The sequence below is a fragment of the Lissotriton helveticus genome, chromosome 6 (assembly GCF_964261635.1).
Source record: "Lissotriton helveticus chromosome 6, aLisHel1.1, whole genome shotgun sequence".
Lineage (NCBI taxonomy): Eukaryota > Metazoa > Chordata > Amphibia > Caudata > Salamandridae > Lissotriton > Lissotriton helveticus.
In genome coordinates, this window is record NC_136067.1 from 1,273,263,661 (window position 1) to 1,273,277,226 (window position 13,566).

The 13,566-nt window shown below is 44.7% G+C and overlaps 1 protein-coding gene across 1 annotated transcript in view; it reads right to left on the reverse strand.

Annotated features, from left to right (window-relative positions):
- LOC144762674 (uncharacterized) overlaps nucleotides 1-13,566 on the reverse strand; it is a 65,313-nt gene that overhangs the window by 15,283 nt on the left and 36,464 nt on the right. Inside the window, exons 8-10 of the mRNA XM_078647911.1 lie at nucleotides 13,455-13,544; nucleotides 2,386-2,457; nucleotides 827-913 (exon numbers count right to left, since the gene is read on the reverse strand). Coding sequence (XP_078504037.1) covers nucleotides 827-913; nucleotides 2,386-2,457; nucleotides 13,455-13,544 — 249 coding nt within the window. The remainder of the gene's footprint in view (nucleotides 1-826; nucleotides 914-2,385; nucleotides 2,458-13,454; nucleotides 13,545-13,566) is intronic.

Sequence of the window (13,566 nt, forward strand, 5' to 3'; positions counted from 1 at the left end):
TGGTAATATTTCCTTCCAACTTGTGGTCAGACATGGTATAATGCCTTCCCCAAGTAACGTGAGGGTCCTGGGACAATAAATCCTGGCATGTTTTGGGCATCTGTGATCTCTGGCATTACAATAGTCCTTAGAGAATGCTGGGTATTCTTGACATATTGAAAAGTGCCATGGTCTGATGGGTCTGCCATCGAAAATGAAACCAGAATGTGACTGAGAGGGATTGACTAAACATGTTCTTTAGGATATTCTTAAATATTGCTATTTTATGTTTGATAAGATGTCTATTATGTAGATGCTAAAGGTAGGACTAGGACTTTCTGGAAATTGCCATGTTGTCAAGTATCCTAGAGGGCATGGATATTACCAGGACAAACATAGCATCTCATTTTCCCCTTATATGTGGTGTCACTAGGGACAGGAATGTTTAAAACAGCCAACATGGAGTTCAAGGCACAACAGAAATCTTAGATGCTTTTCATATCCAATGCAAATTTCTATTGTTTGGGGCACTGCTGAAGGTGATATGAAAATAACTATGTTGTTGAACAAACAAGCAATCATACCAAATATTATGTTTCAGGTAAAACGTACTGTAAGGTCACTGGAAAAAATGTTGTTTGAAAAATGTGTCCCAAGATAAGTAAGTATGAATAGCAATGAGTGACTTTTGGTCAAGACAATATTAGAAAGACAAGGAAGAGATGAATGTTAGGTGTCATGCTAAATAACTACACTAGAGCCCATTTCTTCATTGCTAGCATGGGAGGACAAGGGAAACATCCAAGACATGGTTCCAACTCAATTACTAGCCTCCCCTCTCACCTACCATTTCTCTCCCAGCAGCATGATGTATAAGTGTAACCATTTGGAGGATCCCATGTACCATTACACCAGTGGCAGTCCAAATGGGTGGCTGCGAAAGATTCCAAAAAAGTATTAGGCAAAAAGACTTCAGAAGCTGACTGCACTAAACATTATTATAACCCCTCTCCTCTCAGATCAATCTACAGACCTCAGACCCTAATCTTGGATAAGTAGAAAGATAATCACAGGACGTTAGAAAAGCGAATTGTGTTTACATATATATACACGCACACACACAAATCTATAGCACACAATGCAGTCACCATTATGTAGTTATGGTTTAGCCAAATGCTAAATTGAAAAGGCTTTTTCAGATCTCACTAAGACCTTAAACCCTCCCCAAAATGTTTGCAAGATACGGTCCACCTTGCCAAACTGTGTACATACAGTGGGAAAAAAGTTAAGAGGAGAGTTGAAAAACGTAAATATTCTAAATCCAATAAATGTCATTGTTAGCTGACCCTTTGAGAGAACAGCTTGGACAATCCCTTACTCGTACAAGAAGGATGTGTTTACTAACAGACAGTGTTTATTTTCTAAAATTCGTTATTTAGCATAATCAAGCATTACTTTTTATTTCACTGCAGGCAACTAAACAGTATAATGCAATATTCTACTTACTATTACAAATAAACATTTGTCTGTTTGAAATCCATCTTTTTCAAGTTAATTACCCCAAGTAAATATGTAAAATAAAAAATACATAAAAGGTAACATGTAATATGGTCCGATACGCTATAGAGGTGTTCTGGTGATGTCATATGCTAAGAAGGGTGTTGGGGAAGTGCTCTGCAAACATTAAACAATAGTTTTAATCTGAAATAGGATTACCACTCCCCATTGGCCTGACAACTATGGTGTCCCTGTTATGTCAAAAGTTCAGCCACTATATACAGAAAACTGCAAAATATTATGAGGCGACTGCAGGGCAAAAAGGTTCTACTTTTATTTTGTAATGGATTGTAAACAGTAGAACTGTCAGATGAGGTCTTAGGCACTTGTAAATGGGGATGTGGGTATGCACATTCTGCAGATCTAGCAAGTAAAAATAAATATAATCTGTGTATCAATGTCAGAAAGTTATAAGCTCACCTTTAAAAGTGGTTATGATTTGATAAATATGTTTACCATGCGCAGGTGCAGAAAAGGGATGTGAAGGGAGTATGGGATAGTCTGGAGGAGTTAAAGAAAAGATGAGAGGCGGACTGTCTTGCATATTGTGCATTGTAAATATTCATTTATGTAAAGAATTAATTGGTGGCCTTTATTAATCCTTGCAAAAACAGCATTCATTTACCTTTGATAAACCTTTAGAAAATGTTATTTCAAAAGCCATAGAACATTAAGATTTGGATGCTGTAAAGAAGAGATTGTACAGTGTTGCTTTAGACAGGGGGTGAGGGCAAGGCATGAGATTGGCTTTGTAGACCATCCACCATTGGAGAAGCCAACTAGATAACATGTACTGGGACACAAAAGTACTCAAAAACATGGTAGACTTTAAAATCCTGTCTCACTTACCCTTTCACCAGAGTAAAGTAGCAATCTGTTGTCCTGCCTCATCATTGCCTCTGTGGTGGGCCAGCGTGGCTGCTGAAGTGGTAAAAAATGGCATGAGACAGAACGTACTCCAAAGCCCACTTCCATTGTCCACACAACACCATGTCCATAATAACAAACCCTCATCCAAGTGTTTAGCAGCGCCTGCGATTTTTTTAATACTTTATTTACCGTTTTATTACAATTCTGCATTGCAAACTCGAGTGCTCACAATCAATTGGATCTCGCTATTTCGTAATATTCAAGACTCACAGGATAGATGGTTCAGAATGCATTTTACTTTGATTGGTATAAGTAACATTATTAAGATGAATGTTTTACCTAAGGTGCTGTATCTTTTTCGAGCAGTTCCGCTGGAAATATCTGTGGCACAATTGCAGCACCTGCAGTCTATTGGCTCTAAGTTTCTCTGGGCCCCGGGTAAACCAAGACGAGCAATGAGATTCATGACTCTACCTATTGATTGGGGGGGGGCTTGCTATTCCGGATTTTGCCTTTTACTTTTATGCTTGTTTTTTTAAAGAAAAATGCGTATTTTATTAACTGGAGAAGATGTTAGTAATAGGGCGGAGGCCCCGTCTATTTTCCAGGTTCTGTTGGGTCCTGTGGCACGTCAATGCTTTTTTAAACAAATTGACGGTAGTTATTACAAGCGCACAAGGTTTAAGGTACTTATATCAGTTTTTAATGTCTGGAAAAGAATACGAAAGCTTTGCTCAGTTGAGAACATTTCCCGGTATACTCCAACAAATGATGTAAATATTCTTCCTTCTATCTTCTGGGATACTACTGTAATGTAATGTAATGTAATGTAAAAATGTAAAAAATTACTTATAAAGCGCGGCATTCACCGGACGGTTTCTTGGCGCTGATCACTTTGTTTGGAAGAGGCAGAGGGCGGGAGGGGAAAGCTTATGTGTAGATGCTACGGAAGAGATGAGTTTTTAGGAGAGACCTAAAGTGAAGGTAGGAAGGAGAGAGTCTCAGTTCCAGCGGGAGGGAGTTCCAGAATGAAGGTGCCAGAAAGGAGAATCTGAGACCTCCGTGTTTTTTGCGTCTAAAACGGGAAGTCTGGAGGAGCGCAAGATGAGAAGAGCGGGGGAGCCTAGAGGGAGCATAAGGATGCAGGAGAGAGGAAATAAAGGAGGGACCAATGCCGGCCAAAGATTTATGAGTCAGGCAGCCCAGTTTGAACTTACAGCGCTCTGAGACTGGAAGCCAGTGTAGGGCTTTGAGGAGGGGACGGACGTGGTGGTGTTTTGGTTGGTGATAGATCAGGCGAGCTGCCTGATTCTGTATCAGTTGTAGTCTATTAATTTGATATTGTGGGATGCCAGCGTACAGGGCGTTGGCGTAGTCAATCCGAGAGATGACTAATGCCAACAGTGCAAGGGTGAGGGCCTCAGTAGTCAGAAAGTGGGAGATTTTCCGGACCTTCCTAAGCTGGAAAAAACAGGAAGACACAGTGGCACTGACCTGGTGCTTCATTGAGAGGTCCTGGGAGATGTAAACCCCCAGGCTTTTCACTTTGTCAGCAGGAAGGGGGGGGGGACCAAGGGAAAGGGGCCAAAAAGTGGAGTTCCAGGGATTGGATGGGCCTCCGACAAGAACGAGCTCCGTCTTGTCGGGATTAAGTTTAAGATGATGAACGCCCATCCAATTACTGATGTGGCAAAGGGTGGACTGGAAATCTTGGGCCGCTTCATCCGAGGAGTCGAGATTGAAAACAAGCTGAATGTCGTCTGCATAGTTGAATGCAGTGACATTCCTGCCGCGGAGGGAGCGGATCAGGGGGGTAAGGTACAGGTTAAAAAGAAGGGGTGACAGGGACGAACCCTGTGGGACACCACAGGTGACCCTCGTCCTGCCTGCCGTAAACTGGGAAAGACGGACTGATTGGTGGCGGTCCGCCAGGAAGGAGCAAACCCAGTTAAGGGCCGTTCCAGTGATACCCGCCTCTTTGACACGGTCGACTAAGATGGTGTGGTCGACCGTGTCAAAGGCCGCCGACAGATCTAGGAGCACCAGGGCTTGACTGGTGTTGGAGTCAGCGCCTCTGCGGAGTTCCTCCATGACAGAGAGGATAACCGCCTCTGTCGAATGGGCAGGTCTAAACCCGGCTTGCTGGGAGTCTAGAAAGTTGGAGTCCTCAATGAAGGAGCTGAGGACGCTGGTCACATGTGTCTCAAGTACCTTACTAAGGTAAGGAAGAAGGGAGATGGGACGAAAGTTACCCAATACCGAAGGGTCGGCATTGGGTTTTTTTAATATGGGGACCACTTCGGCATTCTTGAACTGACTGGGGACCATGCCGAGCAGGAGAGAATTGTTCAAGAGAGTTAGTGGAGGGGTAGGGCAGGCCGAAAAAGCGGCCCGGAGAATCGCCGGGGGGCAGCAGTCAGTGGGGGAACCAGATGAAACTTTGTTTAGAAGGGAGAGGAAGTCTTCTTCGGGTATAGAGGGGAGCTGGGTCAAGGAGAGGGGGGTAAGAAAGGGGGCAACCTCCGGGAGGGACAACGCCGGGGGACCAGAGGAAATACTGGTTTTGATTTTGCTAATTTTGTCAACAAAAAAGCAGTTAAGGGAGTCGCAGAGTACCTGAGATGGGAGGGGTTTGATGGTCACCCTGTCCGGGCGAGAGAGCTCCTCCACAATAGCAAAAATATCCTTAGATTTTTGCGCGGAGTTGAGAATTTTTGTGGGGAAGTAGGCAGTTTTGGCAGCTGAAATTGCCTGTTTGTATTCTCCGGATAATTTTAGGAAGTGAGATTTTTCTAAAGGATCGTAGTTTCTACGCCAGTGACGCTCGGCTTGGCGAAGTCCCAGCTTTAAGGTTTTAAGGCTGTCTGAGAACCAGCGATGTGCGTCGTGGGGGCGCTTGGTTCTAATTAACTTAAAAGGGGCGATCTTGTCGCTGGCGGACTCCAGCCATTTGGTGAGTGCGGCTTCCTGGGAGTCTAGAGAACCTGTGCCGGACGGGGCTGAAGATATTAGCGAGGAAAGAAAGAGGTCGAGGTCTGCTTTATTCCAGTTGCGGACCAGGAGGCTAGGGCCTTGGCTGCGGAGGGGCGGCGGGGGGACCAAGAGAAGAAAGGAGATTAAGAAATGGTCCGACCAGTGACAGGGAAGGATCGTGAGTGATTTAATTTCGAGGTTGTAGGTCCACACCTGATCTAAGGTGTGGCCTTTGGAATGAGTGGCTGTGTGAACATGTTGAAGGCCATTGAGCCCACTTAATAAATCAGTGAAAGCCAAGGAGTGAGGGCTTTCGTGCGGGTCCAACGGCCAGTAATTAAAATCACCTAAAACCAGGAGTTTGGAGTTATTAATTGTGAGCTGAGATAGTAGATCGCAGAAAAGGGAGGGGAAGTTGGGCATGGGTTGAGGGGGGCGGTATACCAAAACGCAAGTAAGAGGGGACACCGAGGATTCAAGTCTGATAACCAGACAATCAGCCTGGGGGATGGTAAGTAAAGAGAGGGAAGTGAATCTGAGGGAGAGTTTGATGATAGCGGCTACGCCACCTCCGGGTTTACTAGCTGGTCGGTTGGTTTGGAGGATGTAATACCCCGGAGGAATGGCTGCCAAGATATCAGGGGAGGAGTCCTCGTTCAGCCAAGTCTCAGTTAGGAGTAGGATATCAGGACGATCTGAATCCAGGAGATGGCAGATGTCATGTTGGTGACTGACTAGCGACCGGGTGTTAAGGTATGTGATAGTGAGTTCCATGTTAGCCGGTGACTGAGCAGGCTGTGTTGTGGGAGGGGGGAGGGCACCAATGTGCACGGAGGTGGAGGAGGATGGGAGGGCCCTGAGCTCTGGGAAAACACTACGGGCGTTGAAGACGCCAAGGTGGCGTAGTTTTAAGTTGCTGGTGAATTCCAACGGCCAAAGGGAGTGTAATGCAATCAGGTCCCTAGGGGTATAAGACGTAATTTGGGCAGAATGACGGGCCCCGGGTCCCAGCCGGCCGCGGACGGGCGCAGACGGGCTTGCCTTAAGCGCGCCTTCGGCGCGCAATCGTCGCGCCCGCTGCGCTCGTCCGCTGCGCTTCCTAAATAAGCACATCTTTATAGGCTGGAGGTGAAGAGGGGGCGTGGCCTCGTAGTGGGCGTGTCCTACTCCTACCAAGGAGAATAGCGCTAAGGAAAAACGGCGTTTTCCACCCTTAGCAGTGCTCGTTTTGGCTCAAGAACAGCAGCCTGCACACTGCAATCATGTACCAGGTAAAGGGGTGAAGTAATTCAAAGAGCGACATTTCCAAGTTTTTTTTTTTTTAAAGTGACAGTTATACACAACATACAGCAACTCCCGGCTGAGCCTCAGGAGCGAGTGGTCATCAGCACTCTAGCAATCAGAGCGCCTTAAGTAGCGATGTGGAAGGGGGCGTGGCCTCGTAGTGGGCGTGTCCTACTCCTACCAAGGAGAATAGCGCTAAGGAAAAACGGCGATTTCCACCCTTAGCAGTGCTCGTTTTGGCTCAAGAACAGCAGCCTGCACACTGCAATCATGTACCAGGTAAAGGGGTGAAGTAATTAAAAGAGCGAAATTTCCAAGTTTTTTTTTTTAAAAGTGACAGTTATACACAACATACAGCAACTCCCGGCTGAGCCTCAGGAGCAAGTGGTCATCTACATCTACTGCTGTTGGCTGGAGGGGAAAGGCTGTTGTTCAACTGGTGGATTTTTTTTTGCAATGATGGCTTGCTGATGTCTTATGAAGCATTATCACGACAGCATAATTTGTCCAAAAAGCTATTTTTTAAGTTTCTACAATTAAGAGATTTTATTTTTCGGAAAAAACTTAGATCGGATTCTAGTTTAGTAGTCACTGCTGTCCAACGACAGGTTAACATTGGGGTGTTGTATCAACTATTGTTATCCTGTAGAAAGGATGATCTAGATAAACACAGTGTTAAATGGGCCGCGGTCCTGGGCACGGGGAATTTGAGCTTAAAGGATGCTAGTATTAGATCCAGGGCGACTTTGTTGTCCGCGAACCTGAAAGCTCAATGTTTTAAAACCTGTTTCAATTTATATTATACCCCTGCATGGATGTTAAAATGGGGGAATGGGCAAGATGGAAAATGCTTTCGATGCCGGGGGGATGATGCAGATATGTTACATATTTTTTTTCCTGTGTGTGTTTGTCAAATTATATTCAACACATGGAACAGTTTCTGTCTAGAGTAATAGGAGTTCAATTTGCTATAACACCTATATTGATGCTTTTGGGTATTGGACCAGAAGTTGGTAAGGGCACTCCTTTATACAAACATATATATCTTATTTTTATTGCAATGACTGTTGCCCGACTTTGTATTGCGGCCGAATGGCTACAGCCCGAACCTCCCTCTTTTGATCTATTGAAGGCTAAGATGTATAATTTATTTGTGTTAGAGCATAGTTTGTATTTTGTTAAGGAGGTAAAGAAACGTAAAATCGGGCTTGGAATTTGGGGGAGTTTCTCTGATTATATGTCTACCTGAATCGTTTTTGTTATTTCTGTACTGGCTCATTAAGTTACTGTGGAAAAAATAAATTAAAAAAAATTAAATAAAAACCAAACTTGAGTGCTCACAGTCATTAGTACATTGGTATAAGAATACAAAGGTATTTGGTCATAGAAGTCATGTTGTCAAGGCCGCTATACAATACATACATTCAGGAGGGCTCGAGGGGCCCCACCATTAGCGGTGTGAAAAAGGTGAGTATGGTGCGAAGAGGCATCAACCCACCCCTGTCGGAACTATGCTCTGTTCAACTTGAGAGTCGGCAGTCGGGCAGTTAGCCTGCGTGTAAGCCTTGAAAGGCCCCCAAATGTCTTTGACCCGGAATGATCGAGTCAATGTGGTGGAGTAAAGTTCACTGTTGGTGTTGCAGATGGCTAGGCTAAGAAGCTCTCTCTGTACTGTGGGAACTGATTTCTGGCCCCAATGTTGTGCAATTTCTCTTTTAGTGAGTAGCAAACTAAGAGCAGCGAATCTACGTGTGTGCTTAGAGAGGTTCGCTAGATAGCCCAATAATGCAATCTCGGTTGTGGATTTGAGGGTCAGCTCAATCATATCTCCCAGTGTTTTGTGTACTGCCTCCCAAAATGGTAGTAGTTTGGGGCATGTCCATTAAAGGTGGGCGAAGTCCGCGTAAGGGGTGTTACATTTACGTCAATTATGCGGTCTGGTAGGTTCAAGTCAATGGGATCTGGCCGTGGTAAAATACATTCTACGCAGAAATGTAAAATGCAGTAGCTTGTGCCGGCTATTCAAAGAGACTTCTATTGTTACAGTGCAACATTTGGTCCATTGGTCATCTGTGATGTGGTGACCTAAATCAGCCTCCCAGTCTTTGCGAATTTTGTCGTACTGTACAGGGATTATCTCGGAACAGGGTTTGTACAGTTTGGATATAAGATGGATTCCATCTTGGCTTTCAATGATTGTGGACAAAGGGGTGAACAAATCTGGCTCTAGGGGAAAGCCAGGCAGAGATGACCAAAGTGCCGATCTGACTCGCCCAAGAACAAAGCGATCCATGAAGGAGGCATAATGGAAGCGGTCTTCGTCTGTAATAGAAAAGGCATGCCCACTGGGGCATAAGTCCCCCAGTTTGGCGATGGAAGATTTTGCCAAGGTGCGCTGCACCAGTTTCTCTCCCGTGATTGGTAACCAGAGGGCATTGGGAAGCAGCAGTGCCAAGGAATAAAGTGTAGATGTGCCGGTGATCCGCTTCAGCTTCTCCCATGCACACGCCCATCTTGTGGTGAAAACCATTTGTATGTCATTGGGGTCTCTGGGTATGCCCTTGGGCGGCACCGTTAAAAGCATGTCCGGCAGTACCAGATCTGCCTCAGGGCGGAGATACGGGATCCTAGCGTTGGGATGGAACCAGGCTAAGTCGTAACTACATTGGGCCACTAAATAATACAACCACTATAATCCGGCACCCCGACACCCCCTCTCTCATACGGAAGGACCAAGATCTGCCAGTGTACCCGGGGATGTTTACCTCCCCAGAACAATTTTATAAGATGTGAACGCAATGTAACTAAGAAACTGTTAGGGAGTGGAATGGGGATGTTGTTAAACAGATATAAAAATGTAGGAAGCACAATCATTTTGATGAGAGCCACTCTGCCAGCCATCGAGAGCGGTAATCGTAACCATCGCTCCACCTGTGTCTCCAGGGCGTTGATGGCTTGGCCATAATTTAGGCGGATAATGTGAACCATGTCCAGGTGAATATGAATGCCCAGGTATTTAACGGAGTCTGTGCACCACTCAAGGGGGAATTCATAGTTCCATCGCAATGTGCTAGGGGTTAAAGGGAAAATAACTGACTTATGCCAGTTGATGCCCAGGCCAGAGTGCTGTCCAAAATGAGTTATTTCCCTGATAAGGGATTCCAGGTTGACGCCTGGCTCCCGAACATAAAGGATGGTGTCATCCGCATAGAGGGATACCAACAAGGGGCCCATGTTGAATTGGAGTCCCCTTTGCAAATGTCTCTGTTGGAAATGGCGGATTAGGGGGTCCATTGCAAGTATAAACAATAATGGGGACAGGGGACAGCCTTGACGAGTGCCGCGGGACAGAAAAAAGGGTTGGGAAAGAGTGCCGTTTAGGCCGAGTCTCGCTGTGAGGTGACTGTATAATAATTCTGTGGTGACAATGAATCCCATTGGCATCCCCATTCGGCGCATGATAGACACAAAAAAGGACCACTCAGGAGAATCTAACGCTTTCTAGGTGTCTGATAAAATGGCGGCAGCTGGGACCTCAGGGTTTGTTGTATGGGGGCCGGAGCAACTGTGCCAGGACTAGGCCCGGTCACTCTCCTTCGCCATAGTGCTGTGCGGTTGAATATTTGCCTAGAAGCAGTATTTCCCAGTCAGCAGTCTCTTTGTATTCGGCGATGAGGGCGAGTCGTGATTTGTTGACTCTGTGTTGGGGCAGCTAGTTATGTCGCTATATACATCTCTTTTAAGTCACGCTCAAGGCGAGAGAGAGTTGAACAGAGAGATTTTAGGACTCTGGTATGCTTAGCGATGCAGACCCTCTAATGTATGTCTTAAAACCCTCCCACAATACTGCCCAGGAGTCTACTGAGCCCGTATTAATGGTGAAATATTCTTCAATCGCCTCGTATACCTCAGAATAAAAGAGGTCATCGTTGAGGGCCCGACTGGGAAACAGCATTGTCACTCGTATTCATCGGGTCTGGGCATCTTAAGAAGAAGGCTAACCGGGGAGTCATCTGAATATATTCTCGGAAGTGTAACACTTGATTGGTACCAGCAGAAGATGCCAGGGGAGCGCAACCAATAATCTATCCTCGTCCAGGTGTTGGGGTGGCTGGAGTAGTGCGTATATTTAGTGCTGAAGGGGTTGCACGCTCGCCATATGTCGCATAGAGACAATTGTTCACAGAATTCTGATACGGCTCTGCGAGCGCATGGTTCAGTGCCAGGGGAGCTTGCGGCGCTGTCTAAAACGGGGTTGAGAACTAAGTTGAGATCCCCTCCTGCCAGCAATAAGGTAGAGTCTAACTTGGCGAGCTGGGCCTGTAGGGAATAAAAGAATTCCGGGGAATCAGCGTTCGGAGCATAGACGCATACCAGGGTGACGTTGTGACCCATCAAGAGGCCTGTAACTATTGTAAATCTACTTTCATCATCCCTAATGATGGAATGGAGAGTGAAGGGCACCCTGTTATGTATGATAATAGCTGTGCCCCGGGAATAGCTACTGAAGTTGGAAAAATATCTATGTGTGCCCCAGCTAGAGGTGAATCGTGCGTGGTTATTTTTGGGCAGGTGTGTTTCTGTAAGAAAGCAACATCGACATTGTGACGTAACAAATATTGAACAATCTGTTGTTTCTTGCCATTGTCATTCAGGCCTCTGACATTCCAGGATAACAGGGATAAGTCATAAGGGCCATAAACGTTACCTAACTGCGCCCTCTAAAAGTCTTGACAGACATAGCTAATGAAAGCAATCGTTGATAAACATTTAAGAGGACAGTGAGCCTGACAACATCTTAGTTGTCTTACATAAAATGAAATGCTAAAATGGACATTTATGGCGCATGTGTTGGAAGATTATTATTGGCTCATATTGTATTTTTAGAGAAACAAGGAAAGTTGAAATTACTCCTTATAACCTGCCAGTTATGACAGATCATCCTAATAATTTTCAATCTAATCATATTGAAGTATTTTAGAGAATAACATTGAAATATATTGCTTTTGTTTACGATGCATCAGTTGTGTTTCACAGTTAATCAGAGTTTTTTTTACTTACAACTGATGTGGTATCACCATTAATCAGACAGAATACAGATGTGTTGCCCAAAAAAGAATCTCTGTAGACTGGACTTGCTAGGACTCTTTAAGACAAATCACCTATGCACACTCTCGTATATACAATAGTTTTGTCAAAGTGGACATAGAAAGTAAAAGGACACAAAGCCTATCAAACAAATAATTTCAAATAACACAAAATTATAACAAATCTTGTCCTTGGAGTAGGTTGATTCAACAGTAGTGTCTTTAATGTTCAAAAGAAACCAGCCGACGCGCGTTTCGTCGCACAGGGGACAGTTTCCCGCGACTCCTCAGGGCTAGAAATAAAAAAAGTGTTGTTGCGGAAGTCGCTCTGTCGGTGATAATTCCGACCCGACAAGGCCCAGGACTTGTAGGTGGGCAATGGTGGTCGTTCTCAATCTTCCAGGATCCAAAGATGCTGGAGAAAGGGTATCGGACGGGTATAAAGGACACTCCAGATGGAGGGATAGATAGTCCGGGATGTATAGTAAGAGCTCGCTGTTGTTCAAACAGCTGATTTAGAAAGATAACGATGAGGATAAGGAACACATTTTTAGTTAAGAAAGTCTGTAAATGGCAGACGGGTGCCATTTACAGACTTTACAGAAATTAGTTCCTTATCCTCATAGTTATCTTTCTAAATCAGCTGTTTGAACAACAGCGAGCTCTTACTATACATCCCAGACTATCTATCCCGCCATCTGGAGTGTCCTTTATACCCGTCCGATACCCTTTCTCCAGCATCTTTGGATCCTGGAAGAGTGAGAACGACCACCATTGCCCACCTACAAGTCCTGGGCACTGTCGGGTCGGAATTATCACCGACAGAGCGACTTCCGCAACAACACTTTTTTATTTCTAGCCCTGAGGAGTCACGGGGAACTGTCCCCTGTGTGCCGAAACACGTGTCGGCTGGTTTCTTTCGAACATTAAAGCCACTACTGTTGAATCAACCTACTCCAAGGACAAGATTTGTTATCATTTTGTGTTATTTGAAATTATTTGTTTGATAGGCTTTGTGTCCTTTGCTTTCTATGTCCACTTTGACAAAACTATTGTATATACAAGAGTGTGCATAGGTGATTTGTCTTGTAGTTAATACAGTGGTGGCTTAGGCTATCACTGAAATTGGGGGGTTATAGGGCTTATCCCCTCCACCTCTTTGCACTTCACATCTCACTTGAACGGACACATACCAAGCGCTAACTATTAGCTGTGCGCCCTTTCTCTACCTGACTAAAAACCCTTCGTCTAGATCCTTTTGCTAGGACTCTTTGCCCGGCTTAGAGGATATGTTTTTTCACAAGAGATTCTTATATATTTATTTTGAGATAAAATTGTTAATTCAACTTGTTTTTTAATTTCTGAAGAGCAAGCATCTCGCCTCTCTTCTGCATACTCATAGCAAAGATGTGAATGGCTATCCTGCTACAGGATGTTTCGCTCATCAAAGTATCTCATTATTTTTGCATATCTCTAAATTGTAGTGGCAGCAGTTTACTTCGTTAATGTTTAGCTTGAAGATATTTCATCATACCGGAGCTCAGCATCCGGAACTGCATAATCTAAATTGGACGATTTTCCTTCAGATTTCAGCTTTAAATGCGTCTTACACAAATAACATGTAACAGAAATACCTCCATGTAGCATAAAGGAAACACTAAAATGTATGATTAATCCCTCTAAGTCACATCCAATTTTACTTACCCAGTCTCCCACAGCATTGTACAGCACGACACTGAACATCACAGAGCTGCTCCCCTGTGTAATTCGGTCTTGAAATGGCCAGACTGATAGCTGTAAATACACGAAAATAGAG